Consider the following 18,375-nt stretch of genomic DNA (forward strand, 5'->3'; position numbering starts at 1 on the left):
TACCTTTGAATGGTCCTACCATTACAAATCCTAGAATAAAGGGTGAAAATATCCCTGTCTTTTGCACCTTGTTTAGCAGGTAGAGCACGTCTAGTGCACTCCTCTAAGAGAAGTACATTATTTTAATGGTTTTTTACTTTAAAGTTTAGTTTTAAGAAAGCTGGTTCTCTTCAGACCTTTAGATCTCTAACATCAGGCAATCTGCGTGTCCAACATCATTCATGTAAATGGGAAGAGCCCCAAACAGGTCATTAACAATTGTTGAAACTTTTTTAAACATAATAAAAAGCATAAGTACTCCATTCCTTTGGAAATCAAATAGATGAGACAAAAAATTAATTTGAAACTTTCCCTTTATTTGGTTCAGAACCCGAACTCCCCAATTTTGGCTACATTAGACTTTACTCCTAAATTATGAGGTTGAGGGATAGAATAAATTAAAAAAACCCACAAATTTTCAAAATTTTCCACCACTGGTCTATTTGGGCCAGAGATATGTAATAAAAGTGCATTATATTTGTGTAATGCAGTGTCTAAAGCACTTCAGGAATGCCCATTAACTTGATAAACTGTAGAATTTATATATGATTATGATAACCCATATAATTTAGAACTTTCCCTTAGTTATTGAAAATTATATATTATTCATCTTTAAGAAGTCTTTGGAAATTTCAAATAATATATTTTATGTATTTATTTATATATTATATATATTTTAGAAAACATATCAGGGAATCTCCATGCTGTATTTTATTCTGACTAGCAACAAATGAGTAGTAATTTGATAAATCTATTTGTTTTCTTCTTGGGTTGGTTGTAGAAAGATGCTCAGAGGTTTGATTACTCTCATTATGCTTCTCTTAGCTTCAGTAGAGTATTGAATCCATGTTCTGTTGCTTCTTTTCAGAATAAATTATTAGTTTTAATGAAACAAAATATTCATAATTCATCCAATTCATTTAATGATTATTCAAGAATTTGATGTTTCTGTTGCTTTCTAACACAGTGTAGAAGACATGTTTCACTTATCATTAAGATTGATTTGATGAATGTCAACTTATTTTCAAAATATCTAAGTGGATCAACCTTAAAATCTAATCAGAAATTAGTGACTAAATTGTCATTCAGTCTATACGTAATCCAGGCAATGTACTGCCACTTTTTAAGTAAGTTCTTCAGATTTGTTATTTTCAGTCTTCCACAGTTGACACTCATCATCACTGAAGCCTCACTCCATAAAGGAGGACAAACAACAAAACCTGTTTGGAGGTTTGTGTGTGTACTGGAGGGGCAGCAGTCGGGGGTGAGAAGAACTCTTGCTGAGTGTCCACTACGCGCCAAGATTGCTAAGTAATTACACAGGTCTGTTTTGTACCGTGAACGTGTATGTTTGGAAAGCATATCACACCTTGATTGTTGTAGCTTATGCCTAGTTTCTCAGCTCTGACTGCTGGTTTCCTTATTATTGCTTGTAGTAAAATGGGAGAGTGGAAGCCATGGGGACGTTCTTATGGATCAGTGGAAGGATTTAGTTATAGGATCTAGTAGATGTTAGGGATTTTAGAGCTCATATAATCCAATTCCCTAATTTTATGAAGGAGGAAACTGGGATTCAGAAAGATTAAGCAACTTTCTCAAGGTCCCACCCACAGTCACTAAGTGGGCTTATCATACTTCTGGGCCATTTTCATACATTCTAGGTGTTACGTCTGTGGTGTGTGGATGGACCTTCCTTCTTTGGATTAGCTGGATTCCCTTATTTTATTTTATTTTTAGACATCCGTCTTTGCTTTTGGTGCCATCTTGTCCCATTTCCTCTGCTGGCATCTGAATCTTAGCAAGTAACTTGCTGTAACTGTATTGAGATTGGGGATTCTGAGAAATCAAATCAGAAATGTGACATTATGAGACTCAAGTAATAGTAAATTAGGACTTATCAAAATGTATACCAGGAAGCTGAGCCACAAAATTGTTAGAAAAACTAAGCCTGAACATACATCCCTTCCTGTGCATTCTTTTGTGCCTGCCTGCTGCCTGTTAGGTTTTTATAAACATCTTTTATTCAAGCCAGAGTTAGAGGAATGAAAAGTTTAGGAAAGGATCAAAGCATTTATTCCTCAATTTCCTTGAGCTGTGGTACGAATCCCTTGACAATGGTGAATCTGTTCATAGAAACATGTGTCTTTCAGAGAAAAAGAAATCATCCAGTATCCAGTCAGTGAAACACTCATTCATTGTGTGTGTGTGTGTGTGTGTGTGTGTGTTTGTGTGTGAAGTTGTGATAAGTTATTATTTCCACAAATTTCTATACTTTCTTTGGACTGATGATGGAATATTACTCAACAAGCTACCTTGAATTCATTGTGAAAATAATTTCCCCTGGACAATTTAACAGCTATTTTGTAATTTTTACTTAATAACTATAAATATTGAAGATATCTTAAGATAGCTCCTTAAGATATTTGTTAGAATTAATGATAACAACCTTCCTGGCTTCTAACTTTCACCTTCATGAAGTTCTTCAATGATAGTCACAGGCATGTTTGTGCCATTATGGGGTTATGTGTTTCCACCTTTATATTATGTAAGAGGAGGGCTGCCCTCTAAAGTGTGTATTGGTATACATAAAGCTGGTTTTGGTTGACACAGGTTAATTAGAATTAGAAATTATTATGTAACTCTTCCATCCTTTACTGGGAGCTGGGGTTAAAATGCTAGTGCTGGCTAATTAATAGGCTCAATTCTGCCTTGTCAGTGAGGCTATTCAATAAAGGATTTGATGCTTTTTTTCCTGAAACAAACAAAAACAGCTTTGGAACTGTCAGAAAATAACAGCAGCTCTTGAAGGCTAATCATTACCAGCTTTTTTCATGTGGTTGTAATTGTTGCATGAATTCTGCTTCAATCAGGGAAAAATATGCTTAAGTGCCAGTAAAAGTTTTTATGCTGCTATGAAATTTTGCAATTTATGGCTTTGTACAGATCGGCCTGTGTTACTAGGCAACACCGTATGTGTTGTTCACTCAAATTATTCTTTAATCCTTGCATTGCTACAGACTCTAGCTAAAACAACCCCAAAATACTGTAATAAACTATTGTAACATAGGGTTAAATCTGATGACAAAAGTGAAATGGAAGTTGTGATGCTAAAAAAAAAAAAAACTGGATGGAAAACAATAAGAATATTTAGATCTTCACTATATTCACCTCAGGAAAAAAAAGTAGTTCCAAATGGATTTAATGATCATGTAGTTCTCTGATTGGCCATTAAGCGGGCCAGGTTTTGGTACTTAAGCAATCATATTTGTGAAGCTGGTTTTAATTAAGAAGTACACTGCAGGATATTCAATGACCAGGGAAATGTGGTACTGCTGCTTTCTTGCTGTGCGTCCATATGCATTTGAGAGAATATAAAACCCTGAAAGAGATAGAATGGTTTTCTCTATCTTTAAATAGACAGTCTGCCTAAGATTGTGCATTGCTGCGTAGACTGAGTCTTAGAATCTGCATGAAGTCTGAGCATTGTCATTTAACAGGCAAGAAATTGCAACTTGCTCCTCAAAGCAACACCAAATTAAATGGCAAGAACAGAGCCATAGACACTTCTGAGATGTCTGATGACTCAAAAGGATTATTAGAGAAACCCTAGAATCAGTGTGGGGGCAATCATAGTAACCTTGGTTTGGTTTGGAAGTGCTTTCTGGTTTGATGCTTTTAGTGTTTTAAGTTTTTGTTATTATTGCTCTCTAATTGCCTAAGCAATACTTCATAGTCACCATGTCAGAAGTAACATGGTTTTGAGTTTTGAGCAAAAACTCCCCAAACTTCAGTAAATATTTATTTATTTATTTATTTATTTATTTATTTATTTACTTACTTACTTACTTACTTACTTACTTACTTACTTATTTACTTATTTAAAGTAGAGGTACTGGAGCTTGAACCCAGGACCTCGTGCATGCTAAGCATGTGCTCCACCATGAGCTATACCTGCCCTTGCCCCAAATTTCATTTTAGTACAACTTTTACATGTATAGCAATTGCTTCCTGGGTGAGAGCATATGGCTTATATACTTAGGCAGTAGGAGATTTGATTTTGAACTCTGGCTGAACTCTGACCTTCTGTACTGGATCCTCACTTTAAAGTTTGAGAAGCACTGCTTTGGATCCTTCCTGCCTCAGGTCCTTTACTTTGCTGTTTCAGTATTTTAGGAGCTGGGAGTCATGATCCTAGGGGCATGTGAAAGCTGTCACTATGAAGAACTAACGAGGACAAACTGCCACTGAATTGGGTTTGGCTTATTAAAGCTGCTTCTGCATGGAACTAGATTTCTCTTCCCTAATTACCATTAAACCTACCTTCCCCTGTTCCCCTTTCTCAGACCCCAGGAGTGACTTGTTATTTCCTCTAATTGCCTTTTTCTATTATCAGAATTGACCTATGGTGTGATTTTAGGAGTCCTAGAAACATCTGCTCCAAAGTTCTCTCCCCTCTGTCTGATATTTAAGTGTTGGAATTCTACTTCTGAAGTTCCATTCCTTGTGAGGCATTGTCCTATGTTAAAGCAAATAGCAAAAAGCCTCTGGGAGAACTTGGGATTCTTTCTTACAGCCTTGGTTGTGTTGGAGTCTTTATGACAGTTTCTAGTTAGTTTTTAGTGAGAATTGTTCCATATGTAGATGTATTTTTGATGTGTTCCTGGAGAGAGATGAGTTCCACATCTTCCTACTGTGCCATCTTGTTCCATCTCTTCCATTACTACTTTCTGATTCATACTGGCTGTTGGAACTTTCATCCTGTCATGGTTATTCTCTCAGCCCATGGCTCAGTCACCTTGTTTTTAAAAAATGTTTCCTGTGTAACCATTCCTTTCTACCTGCTCTGCGTCCGGAAGCACTGTGAAGTGGTGAGCATGTTTTATCTGATCTGTTGCAACTCTCTTTTTAGCTCTCATTGTTTTGAATAGTATCCATTTTGAGGTGATTTTCAATGACGCTACACGAACTTTTCTTAGGACTCATGGCTGTTACCTTATCGCCTTTATTCTTCTGGTCTCTGGTCATGGTTGAGATAAATCACACTTTTGCTTTCATTATTCCAGGTATATTCTTCATCTAAATTTATTGTCACATCTGATCTGTATAACTTATAAGAAAATTTCTCAGAATGTAATATAGTTTCTCCACAATGTTTTCTCAAAAGAACATCATTCCATTAGGTTGTAAGAAGATAAAATTTGACATAAAAATTAATTTAGGAATTTCCTTCCTTTTCTAATTTAGTAAATACTGTCTAAATTCTTGGCTGCATAAGGACCAGAGCATTGAACTAATTACTGTGACATTTAGCAGTCATAGCCGGTTTATTTGCTAGACCCAATATAAACTCATCCAAAATCAAATTACAATGAATGTGAAATCCAGTGCTATGCTGTGTACGGTCAATTAGTACTTCCCATTAATGAGCCCAACTTTCAAGGACAACAACTATTGAAATTCTCACTTGAGATCGAAGAAGTATGAGTTTAACACAAAGCAAAATAATGCCCATGTTTATTTTGAAGTAGACATGGACAATATTTTGGAAGGTGTCTACATGATTCATATTTTGTGATGCTATTTTCTGGCAGGGGGCAACATAGTTTAGTAAGTAAAAGCACAGAATCTGGAGTCAGAATGGCTGGGTTCAGATTTCAGCTCTAGCATTTGCCAGTCATGTTACCTTGGACCAGTTATACAAAATCTCCAAGCCTCTTTTTGTCCCATTGGATAATAATAGAACTGATAAGGCTGGTTGTTATGAGGATTACATAATATAATGAATATAACCAGAGAACTCTGACTGTCCTCTGATAAGAATTTAATAAGTGTCAGCTATGATGATTTTGCTGAAGATTGGGTTTTACTGGATAATTTTGATAAGAAACTCATCCTCAATTACCTTAAGAAAAAAGAGAAGCCTGGAAGGTACTGCTAGCTTCTGACATAGAAAGTCAATGCTCAAATGATGTCATAGAGACTTGATTCCTCTCCAATTCTTGGTCCAGCCTTTCACAATTTTGGTCTCATGTGTTGGCTTTATTCTTTTGCTTCCTTTGAAAACTCCAGAAAATTCCTGCCTCTCCCTTTGGAGTGACCAAATGCTGCATCTGTTCTTCACATCTGCTTAACTTCTATGTAATGAGAAAGAACGAGCATTTTGTCTGGTGGCTCCTGGCAAAATAAGGAAATTCATCTTGATTGGGCCGCTTTAGGTTATGTGCCCATCCCATTGCAGTCAGAGAAATATATGGGCTGATTTACTTAGATCTCCTCACATTTCCCATTGGGTGTGTTGGCAATAGGGGTAGAGCCCCACCTAGACTCTGCACTAAATGTGAGGAGTGGGGACCAAAATGGAAATAGGGGGCTATTTCGAGAAGAAGGTGGAACAGATGGGGGACTCAAGGAACAACTATACAGTGATATCAGTGGAAAGATTTTTTTTTCTACTCTCCATTTGCTATGTGAATTAATGAAAATAGCAGTTGTTATTTGTAAGGGAATCAGATTATATGTTAGGGGATCCTTCTCTCTCTCTCTCTCTCTCTCTCTCTCTGTTGTTGCATGTTTCCAGTGATTAAAATTGAGGTGTATCTTTAGAGAAATGCCTGCCTACCCTCTGTCTAATCTACTTTTCTTTGTGTCTATTCAGTACTACTTAGAAACTTCTCTGTGACAGCAATGGCCAGGAGAATTCCACTGGTCAAAACAAATCCACTTCTGGGGTTCTTCCATCACACGGTGCTGGCTGATTCACAGCACTTTTGCTCAGGAGTCTGCATGTATGATACTCTCCTCTCTGTAGTGAAGTCTATGAGGGCTTTTCCCTGTTGGTTAACACCAGCCTGTTTTCTGTCTTCCATTTTGCAGAATTGAAGCTTATTTTCTGCAGATTACCAGTTAGCAACTTTGTGTGCCAATATGGCATAGTGGAATTTCATCAGGCTTGGAAAGGAGTTCTGTGAGATATATCCCTGCTCACTGGGACGTTCAGCCAGGATTCTTATTTCTCATCTTGTTCAGTTTTTCAAAATAAGCTTTGTAAGACATGGAAAGAATCAAGAAATGGGCCCAGGGGCATATTTGGCTTATCATCATTTTGATATTTAAAGCAAAGTAATCATAATAGAAAACTGGCTTTTAATAGTTTCAAAATGAACATCATTTATTCATCAAATTTACATCTCTTGAGCACATAGATAAATATTTTCCTATCATGCTGCTTGAAGGGCAAACCTCAGGGTATTTAAACTTTTAGAGGGTTATTACAGAAAGCTTCTTTGTATATGAGTGATTTGGAATTAAATATTCATATAGCTAAATTCTTTCATTCTAAGTTATTGTCTTTTGGAAAAAAGATGATACTCTAATTCTGTCTCTTTCTGATTATAAAGATTCATTTGTTTGGACCTCAGTTACCTCATTTCTCAAGTAAGATTGGTGGACTTGTTGAACGAAGGCCTTTTCTGTTGGGTTTGGGCAGGGTAGGATGAAGTAATTGCAGGCTCTATGAGATCTGGAGAACACCCAGGCCTTGGGTAGAAGGGGAGGGTCCAGGCAGATGTAGGTCATGTATTTGAGTTCTCAGGGGGTTTGGGGTGCTCATTTCCTCTCTCCTTATATTATGCTTCAGAGTGTTTTACCAGTATGCCACCTCAGGAGGCGACCTCAGTTTATAATAATTTACAATGGTAGGTACTGTAGTATCCTTTGTCCCATCTAAATAGAGGTCCCTCTGTATCAGTACACCTCTTCCCCTCTAACACACATACACTACTGGATGTCCTGGTCCTCAACCTTTCATAAGGAGACTTGTGAAAGGAGGACAGTCCACATGATCCCTTATTAAAATAGAGATCAAGGTATTTGTGGACCTTGACTGCTACTCTTCCTGCTAGATGGTCAATTCTTGATGTGGTGGCTGCTATAGAAAGGCAATTCATATTGGTCAAGCAGGAAGGAACACATGCAGATCTCAGCTACAGGTCATTATAGTCTGTCCCCTGATTAAGAAATGGATGCTGGTTCTGAGTATAAGGTGGACAGGGATATAGCTGGGCATCAGACACTGAGAGAATCAAGGACTCAGGTATCTCCAGGACTTTCTTGTCTTTTCTGTTAACTGCACTCTCAGTGCAGACCAGATTTCTCCAGAGTGGAGACATGGCTGTTAATAGATCCCCAGCATATATCTCACAACTTCTCTCCCAGCAACTTCCAGCACTGGGGATGGGACAGCTCTTCATCAGTATCTGTTTGAAAAATCCTTAGGAAAAAAGCTGTGACTGGTTCACTTCAAGCCTGAATGGATTAATTGAATGGCTCCTTCTGGGGTGGTCCTGTTCTTGGATGAGTTGGGAAATTCTCATGATAAGGGAGAAGGGACACTGTGCAGATAGGTCCACAAGTGTCCACTATACAAATACATCAGACAGGTGTCATATTTTAACTGATTCAATCATATTTTTAAATTTGGAAAATGACTCTCTGAGCATCAGCTCCAGTATTCTGCCTTTTCAATTTCCTTATTCTGTTTATATTTATTCTTTGGTCTCATCAAAACCTCCAGTATGGATGGCTCTTCAGAGGACTTTTTCTTTCCCAAAATGCAGCCTGAAATATATAAAAATCATACTGTTGAGTTTTGCCCCATACCACCGTCTACTGTTTATAACTAGCTTCCCTCCCTGATATTTAAGTTCCTTCTTCCTCTAGTTGGTCTTGGTCCAGTGGATCCGATATGGCCTTGGGGCCCTAAGCCTCTGCATGCAGCTCTCCAGGAGGGTTTCACACTGACCTTTGAGGCAGGGCATGGCTGCCTCCAGGCCTCAGCCACTCCTTATTCTTTCCTGTATCTCATCTACTCCTGAGTTACTTTCTTCGCAGCTCTCAGGGAAACCACCCTTCATACCGGTATTCAAAATTCCACTCCACACCTTTCCTTCACTCACTTCACTTCATTTTTGTGACCTGTCTGGATCTATTTTCTCTTCTTTGGTCCCCCAGGTTGGCACATATTGTTGGAAGAAAATTGGCCCAGTATACAGAGTTATGAAAATGAAAATCTGTGGCATCAAACCTTTGCGAGCCTTTCCATGGATTGGCAATCAAGCTACTTCTTACCTGACTCTCTTTAATACTCCCCACAGCAGCTGTTTGAGACATTTACTGTGCATTTTAAGCTAACTGTTACATAGCTGTAGTCCTCCAGCACAGAATAGTTAAAAATACAAAATTTTTAGAATTCATGAATTAATGAATTATTGACTGAAAAGGTGACTTTCATGGGGGAAACAAGAATTGGAATGTAAATCAGAATATATATACATACATACAGCCTTTGAGTTCTGTTAGACACCTAAAACCTCATGGTAAATATTCCTTTCTGCATAAATTTAAAAAATATTCCAAAAAATAAAGAATCCACCTAACATCTAACTATGTTCATGAAGGCTAAATAATGGCATACCATCCTAACATTTGGTAAGTAGTCTCAACTTCAATATTAAGTTGGCCTCACTGAAAAAGCAAGATTAATCATTAACTTATTAATATCTTATTTCACAAGTGTGATGGGGAAAAATCACAGTATAATTTAATGAAATTAAAATGAAAACAAGCCTTGAAACTTGTTATTCACATCAGTTAATAAATACACAAGATAGTGGGTATCTAATTATCTCCTGGAAATCTTATCAACTGTAACTTATCAAATATTTTGCTGAGTTTGGAGTACGTGTAATCTCTTGGCTTAAGATGACTATGGAATAAAAAATAAACTGTTATACACTTGCCTCGGAGGGATTTCTAATAGGGTGAGTTTACACTATAACTTGAGATGATCTAGAACTTATTTTTTTAGAAGTTATTCTCTGTGAAAATAGTAAAGGATCTTTGGAGATAGTGGCTGGCATTCTATCAGTGAAGTTAAAAACATAATAAAAGGCAAATGAGGCATATGTGACCACATCTATTCACAAAATAACTCTCCTTGGGAATGTTAACGTCACAGGCTGCTTTGTGGAGATTCTGCCCAGCCCACCAAGGCCTATCTGAACGTACCCCTCCCTCCCCACGCCTCCCATCAGCTCTTCATGCATCACCCCAAGCCTTGGCCACTGTTTATTGATTCAGATGAGTGCTTCCACCTGCTCTGTGTGGACTCCAAAGCAGCAAAAGCCTCTAGCATGAGGCAGCTGTCAAGGGGAGCAGAAACACTGCGGTTCTTTCCTCAGTGCAGTTGCATCCCTGCTCTTGCATGTGGCACCTGGATCCTTACAGTAAAATTTCCTTCTCTGCTTAAATCTAGTAAATATTCCATGCTGCTGAGGCTGTGGTGAGATATGGTCATACATAGTTGGTAGTATGGTAAATTGTAAGTTTTCTGGAGAGTATTTGGCAATAAGTGTTAAGAATATTAAAAATGTTCATATCTGTATACTCAGTTGTACCATTGGGGAGTGTATCCTGAGGGGATTTATCAGATTCATGTACTTGAATGTTCATGCACAGTACAGTACAATTTATGATGCTTAAAAAATCAGAAAAAAAGTTAAATATTCCAATCTGGATACTAGCTAAGTGTATCATGATGTGTCTGTATTTTGCAATGTTATGCAATTATTAAAATGTTTTAGAAAAACATTTAATGGTGTTGCAAACTACTATGCTATGATGTTAAGTGAAAAATTTGTATACAAAGTACTATACACATTATGACTCCAATATCATGATTTATACATGTAAGTGTGTATAATGAATAAAAGAAAAGTGGAAGAAAATGCACCCAAATGTTAAAAATGCTGGTTTTTGAGCAGGAGAACTAAATAAGCCTCTAAAAAATGCTTCCCTATATATTCCATATTTCCTACAATGATCATATATGCCATTAGAAAAATCCTATTATTAAAAATTTTGTGTAAAATAATGTATTATTTTAATGTTATAAGGAATGAAAATTTTCTTTGTTGCATGAAAAACTTTGGAAAATTCAAAATGATGTATTTATTCCATGTTGTGCGGTGGAACAAAATGTGTTCCTTATGTTTTCAATGGCAGGATATAAAACCTATAACCAACAGTATTAAGCTATCATTTGTATCAAAATTTAAATGGAAATATGTTTATATTTGTTCACAGTTGTTTTAAAGATAAATCAGCATCTATTTAAGTAATGAAGCTAAAATGCATTATAATAACGTTATTTTAATGTGAATGTAACTTTGCCAGATTTCAATAAAGTAACAGTTTAGAGATGTACATATACATTTACATATATAGGTAGAATATGTACTTTTTAAAACAATAAGACATACTTTATGATATATAATCTTTTTACCACAAAATATATATACTTCTCAGATACAAAATAAAACTAATATGACTAGGAAGACACTACTACCTGGGACCAGATTAACACCTTCACAAGTATTTTAATTTTTATACGTGACTTCAGTAATGTCATTAAACAAATAGGTCATTTAGCTGGCATGTTTTGGCAGTGTGAATCTAGAAGACACTGGTTGAATTTCACAGATGTTTCTGAAACCTGACAACTACTGCTTAGCAAGTCTTTGCACAAAATGTGCAGTAGCAGGTACAGGTGGCTCACAGTTGCTAATAGCAAAATAGGCAGAAAAGCTTTACTGCCCTTTGGAAGGTGGGCAGAGCGATCTTGAGCTCCGATCTCCTGTTGCTCCTCTCAAGGTTTAACATATTCTAAGTACCTTTATATGGAAATCAAGAATAACAGAACAAGAGCAGACTGAGGGGGATGGCATTTCTACTAGGAAAATTTTCCAAATCAACACATTTATTCAGTTTCTGACATCGTTCTTTGAGCAAACATCCTCTATCTAATGCAAAATGGGGCTTTGCTTTGTTTAGTTGCAAAGGGAAAGAAAAGCTTTTGTTCAGAGCTTTAGAAAAGTCAGTTCAGTCCACACAATCCATTTTCTTCTTAAATTCTGGAAAGTAGCCCATGTTTTGGTACTGAAATGTTGTAGAGGAATGTTTCTCTTTCTCCTTCTTTCACAAGATGACTTCACAGACAGGTTTCGGGGTGGATCATTCAACCTCAATGCACGGGGCAGGCTTCTTGGTGGATGAGCTTCCGTTTTCTGAGGGGCGGTAGGAAAGCGTGCTCATCTTTGTTGACAGGCTTGAGTGGGATTTGGCCTTTGGCGGAATGTATTTGAGAAGCTGGAGAAAATATTTCTTAAATTTTTTCCCCAGAAAGCCATAAAAGAGAGGATTCAGGCAATTGTTAAAATAAGCTAAGCAAATAGTGATGGGCATGGCGGTGTCGACAACATCTGCGATTTTGCAGTCTTGTATGACGCCCAGCTGAATCAGCACATCCAGAAAAGTGAATATTTGGTGGGGAACCCAGGAAAAGAAAAAGAACAGCACAATTGCCATAATTATCTTGAAAATATCATCATTTCTTGGTTTGTTCTTCTGAACTTCATAAGCCTTCTTTAGGGTCTTCCAAATAAGAGTATAACTTGTAAGGATGATCAGAAAAGGAAACAAGAAACCCAGTATATTCTTGGTTAGGCCCAGCCCTACAGGGAGGGTTGAATTTTGGGATTCATAATGGAAAGCACAAACTGTGATATTGGTATTCTCGATGAAAAATACATTTCGGTGGATTATGGTTGGCAAACTGGCCAAGCCAGCCAGCAGCCAAATAATGATACAAGTGACTTTGGCCACAAGCATCGTGCGCCGAAGGCGGGACTTCATTGGGTGAACAATCGCCAGGTAGCGATCAATGCTTAGACATGTGAGTAGAAACACACTGGCATACAGGTTGAAACTGACACTGGCTGAAGCTATCTTACACAGGTAATTGCCAAAGGGCCAGCGGTATTCCATAGCAGTGTAGACAGCCCATAGTGGCAAAGTCAGTAGAAAGCATAAGTCAGCCAGTGCTAAATTCAAAAGAAAAACACTGGCCACAGTCTTCAGTTTCATGTAAAAGTAAATGACAATCACCACCAAGCTGTTTCCAAATATTCCCACCACAAAGATAATACTGTATAAAGTAGGAATCATGATAAATATGTAATTGTGCCTTCCAGCTTTGGGACAGTCATCTTGGATTCTTTTAATACCATCTTCAGTGGAAGAGTTGAGGATCATTTTGATCTCCTGGGTTAATTAGTTTCAGTCACTTTGCCAAATGCACCTAAAGAAAATAAAAATGAAAAGACAAAAAAAAATATTAAATTCCAGATGTAAACAAATGGTTTCGTTTCTCAATCATAATACAGTAACTCAACTTTAGTCTTAGGAAAAAAAATTAGACCACATTTTCTGGAGAAAAACTGAACTGGTAAAATCTAAGATTGCACATTTAAATTAAGTTTTGGAACATATTGCTTTTCTAAGAAGTGATAAATATCCTGCAGACAAATAGAAGTGGGGTCCTTTGTGAATAAACTTATCTAGGTCCTTTGCATTTTTTCTAGAAGTAAAGTCTAACTTCCAAATTGATTAAAAAACATAATCTAAATCTCAGAGAATACCACTGAATTAAATTAGTTGTTCAGAAAGACTTGAGTTTTTCCTGAGATAAGCAAGGCTAATTAGTCTTTCATCTCAGAAGAGAGACATATCCATATCTTACCCTTTAAGCCACTTCTTTTATCTCACAGTCTTGGGTATAAAAATTATTAGCATCCTCCCTTAAGTGATTTGAATAGCTGCCTCTAGGTTACTGAGGAATCGGTCATTGTGGGAATTGATTTAAGAGGGAATAATAGGGTGGGCTCAAGACTTTGGGGAACAGCACTCTCTACATGGTTTTCCAGGTCACTACTGGCAGTCACCACTTATTCTTTAAGTTCCAACTCAGTCTAGCAAAAAGGCCAGAATCTCCTAACTTCTGTGCATACAAACCATTTCTGGAGTTAACTCTGAGATTGACCGTTTGTCTAACAAGGATGTCAAGTGAATGGATTAGGCCAGGATTATCAATAAAACATGTATTTTGGGGGACTCAAGACAGCAGCAGTTCTTTAGGATTTTAGGAACAATCAGATGTTCAGGAATGAGTTCTGACTTCTGCAAATATTTGCTCCAATATTTTACATAATCAGCAATCAAGCTATTCATTTATGTGATTTAGAAAGCCACATATTCTTCCCTAGACAGGAGTCCATCAGAAAATCCTTGGGAGGGAGGCTGAAGATGCTGTGAGGGTAACATGGCAGGACGTGGCACAGACTTGCTCTGAGGTGACGGCCAGCACTGGGTCTAGGCGAGGTCGGCTATGAAGAGTAGTGATGCTGGGTAAAGATCCTATTGCTCCGCCAGGAGCAGGTCCCTAGATGAGCAAGGTTGTGCATCCCCTTTTTAGCAAAGTGTCCTGGGCAAGAAGAAGAACAGGAATAGAACTACTAGTCTGCCCAGGATAGCTGTGCTTGGCACCCGGAAGAGCTGGATGAACATGTGTGCCTAAGACAGTGTCCATCTTCGTGCAAAGTGGTGCTAGGAAAGGGAAGAGATGTAAGTAGCCAGGTTTTAAGAGACAACACTGGGAAAAAGGGGTTCATATGTGGCCTCTTTGCCTCTCGGAAGGAGGCAGTTATTCTCCCTACCCAAGTTTTTGGCTCTATGTCCTCATTATCTTCTCCTTTTGTACTCTGAACTATATAATTGAAACCCCTTTCTTCCCTTTTCTTTCATGGGAGCATTAGCATCCACAAACAGGCAAACGTCACATCCTCTGTGGAGCCTTCCTGACTTGTCTGTTCCATTTTCTGAGCTGCCTTGGCACTCTGGGTGTAGGTTTTGACCTATATATTATAATGGTCTGTTGACATATCTGTCTTTTCCACTTGTGTGACAGCTGCTTGAGGTAAGGCCTGTTTCAAGTCATCTTGTTTACTAGTGTAGGCCCTGGCACATTCCAGGAGGCAGATGATAAATGTCTGATGAATAAGAGAGTGAGTGGACAAATGAATGAGTGAACAGTATACAACAAAGCTATAAGCAGAGTATTGAGATTACTTTCTAGGGGCAAATGAAATCAAATTACATTCTGCTCCCTTAAGAATCTGACAGAAAACAATGTCAACCTGGGCCCAACCTTGGGTAATTAGCCAGAACCCAAACCCAAACCCACCCCCAACCAAACCAACCTGACCAGAAAACCCTTGGCACTTCTAGAAATCTGTAGTTGACCAAACAGAAGATGGAAAGAAGGAATAATTTAACAGAAACTAGGGCTAGACTCTCAGGGAGGTTTGACCTATTTCTTTCTCACCCAGAAGGATTTCTCTACACTTTCCTGATTTTTCAGTTTTTTTTTTTTAATCATAGTTACTGAAATTATGCCAACTTAGGGGTATAAATTCATTTAGGTAAACAAATATTCTCTATTAAAAACAAAATGCTTCATAAAAAGTTTATGGGCTAGCAGGCATTTACAACTTAGTGTGGATTACTTTACTTATTTGCTCTCCTTCTAACATTTAGTTGAAATAAGTTGGATTTTGCCTAGGAAAAAATTGGAAATGTCAAGGGTAAAGAATCTCAAAGATTAAAAGTGGCCTGGGTTGAACTCCGTAACTGAAAACTAGAGCAGAGTTGAACATTTGCGGCAGCTTAGGCACAAGGCGCTAAAAGTGAGGAAGGAATAAACTGGATGCATTAGGATCCCTTGGGTGCCTTGAGCTTGGATGGCCGAGAGCAGGCAGGAAATTCTCCTCTCTTTCCTCTTTCCTCTCTTGACCTTACTTTGAGGGCACACAACTCACAGTGGTTTCATTAATTTTGTGTCTAGAGGGAATAAAATTTTATTGACGAGGCTGGAAGTGTGACCGGCATTTATAAAAGAATTTCTGTGGAAAATTTACATTTGAAAGGACCGATTTGTAAACATAGTTTTGGACTCTGATTCCTTCACATTCCAAGGTCAGCCTCGTTTTGTTTCCATTGATTCATAATGACTAATATTTAATACGTAAGAGGTTGCTCTGGACAGCTAGAGGAACAGCTCTGGAACTCTGAGTGAAGCATCTATTATTTTAACAAATATATTACTTGAGAAACTCTGGGCATAGCATTGAATATACTAATTGGAAGAAAATTTTTCATAAATGTCTGTATAAGTAATGACCAAGACTTCCTACCTAGCAAGGAGAGAGGGGAGAGGAATTTTAGGTGATGAAAATAGAGGAGCAAGCACAAGGAAGCAGAGATGCAAACAGTGCATTCAGCAGGCAGTCATCCATTCATCCCATATTCACTAAACACCTACTGTATGTTGGGGTCTTCAGTGCAAGTGAGCCATTTGAGTCTTGCTAGGGGAACAGAAGCCCTGAAGACAGAATTGTCTCCAGCGTGGTGAATACCATATCATACCATACCATACCAGAGGCATATAGAATGTTCTGGATTTATCACTGACCCAGCTTGGTGGGGGGATGTCCAGGAGTGATCAGGGATGTTTCCTAGACATGGTACTTGGACTGTAGAGGATGTATGGGAAACAGAGTGGTTAGAACTTCCAGGCAACCATTTAGCCAGCTAAGGTGGAGTAGATAGTGTCATCACTTGAACCTTCCTCTTCTTCTAGGTGCCTGCAGCTTCATCTATGGGCAACTGCTCTTGTAAATTTATAGACAGTGCACAACCTTCTGGGCAGGGGTGTGGGGTCTGAATGTGTGCTGGATGGGAGAGTGACACAGGCAGTACTGGCCTGCACTGTTGCCACTCATAGGCTTTCTTAGGGAAATTTGGTTCTTGAGAAGAGAGAAAATGGAACTCTTTATGATTGGCATCACCTTAGATTGATGATAAAGAAGTGGGAAAGAGTAGGCTGCTTTTCTCTTTGAAGCTTGAAAGGCTGCTATTTTGGTGAGGAGCTGAAAGAGAGAGATGTGGTCTACTAGGACACCAAAACTGTGAGTCCCGGGATGCAGCTGCTTTTCGTTTATCCTGCTGCTTCTCCCAGTAGGGTTATAGGCAGGTAGGATATGGATTAAAAACACAGGAGGACCCACCTCTCTCTATTTCTGGGTCTCGCCATCGCTTTTACTCAGGCTCTGTGGTTTACGTGAATTCCACAACACCATTTCCTCTTGGGAGAAAAAAGATGGAATTTGGAGTCAAAGTGCTTCTAATGGAATCTTCCTTTGCCACTTACAAATCTGTGTGGCTCTAGATAATTCACCCCCTTTCTCTGAACATAAGCCTCAGTTTCCCCATCTGTAAGAAGTGGGAGCAATGATTCTTATTGCACTTAATTGTTGTGGGAATTAAATGAGATAACTGGAAAGCACTGGGCCTATCTTTCAAATAGCAAGTGTTTAATAAATGTGTTTTATTTGAATCTTTACTATAATTTTTTGAATGTTAGGCAAGTGCTGATTTGGCCATGGGTGAAAAAAGCATGAGAGATTAAAAAAAAAGTTTATCATTGGTAAGCGCTTTCTCTTGCCATTAAAAGGCTAAAAATACCAAGCTGTTGTTCTTTCAAAGTATGAGTAAAAAATAATCTTAAGCAGCTGAATAAATTTGCCGTGAGTCAGGTGGGAACTTTCAGTCTGCTACAAACACAAGGTTGGCTTATGGTGGCCACACCACATTTATCTACTGCTTGTTTTAGTAGGAGTTACTTTGCATTCCTTGACAGCGCCCCTGGTTCTTAAAAACAAACCTAAGAAAGAAGATTTTCCTTCCTTCCTTCCTTCCTTCCTTCCTTTCTCTCTCTTTCTTTCTCTCTCTTCTTTCTTTCTCCCTTTCTCCCTTTCTTTCTTTCTTTCTTTCTTTCTTTCTTTCTTTCTTTCTTTCTTTCTTTCTTTTTCTCTTTCTTTCTTTCTTTCCCTTCCTTCCTTCCTTCCTTTCTTTCTTTCTTTCTTTCTTTCTTTCTTTCTTTCTTTCTTTCTTTCTTTCTTTCTTTCTTTCTTTCTTTCTTTCTTTCTTTTCTTTCTTTCTTTCTTTCTTTTCTTTCTTTTCTTTCTTTTTCTCTTTCTTTCTCTCTCTCTTTCTCTTTTCTCTCTTTTTCTCTTTCTTTCTCTCTCTCTTTCTCTTTTCTCTCTTTCTTTCTCTTTCCTAAGAATATTTCCCCAAGACTTTTGATTAGAATATTAATACCTTCTTAAGCTTTTAGGCAAGCCAAAACCAATCTAATTAAATTGTTCATTACAAACTCCTTTTTTTAATGAGTTTACAATCTAAAGAAAAAAAGTACCCCATAGCTTCCTATGATAATAGAGAACTAAAAGACCAAGTAATTATATTTTAGGATAATCTATCAAGGTATCTTTCTTAAATATCAGAAAGAGTAGGCGAGTGTTTGTAAGTTACTTGCTTGTAGTG

At 37.9% G+C, this 18,375-nt stretch overlaps 1 protein-coding gene across 3 annotated transcripts in view; it reads right to left on the minus strand.

Moving 5' to 3' along the window:
* Positions 1-11,227: 11,227 nt before the first annotated feature.
* Positions 11,228-18,375, minus strand: part of AGTR1 (angiotensin II receptor type 1) — a 42,584-nt gene continuing 35,436 nt past the window's right edge. For 2 of the 3 annotated variants that reach the window (XM_074369849.1, XM_074369843.1), the window contains one exon: positions 11,228-13,234. In XM_074369849.1, coding sequence (XP_074225950.1) covers positions 12,109-13,188 — 1,080 coding nt within the window. In that variant the 5' untranslated portion in view covers positions 13,189-13,234 and the 3' untranslated portion in view covers positions 11,228-12,108. Of the gene's footprint in view, positions 13,235-17,057; positions 17,135-18,375 lie in introns of all 3 variants that reach the window. The other variant, XM_074369855.1, reaches the window with a different exon arrangement.

This window comes from Camelus bactrianus, chromosome 1 (assembly GCF_048773025.1).
Source record: "Camelus bactrianus isolate YW-2024 breed Bactrian camel chromosome 1, ASM4877302v1, whole genome shotgun sequence".
Taxonomy (NCBI): domain Eukaryota; kingdom Metazoa; phylum Chordata; class Mammalia; order Artiodactyla; family Camelidae; genus Camelus; species Camelus bactrianus.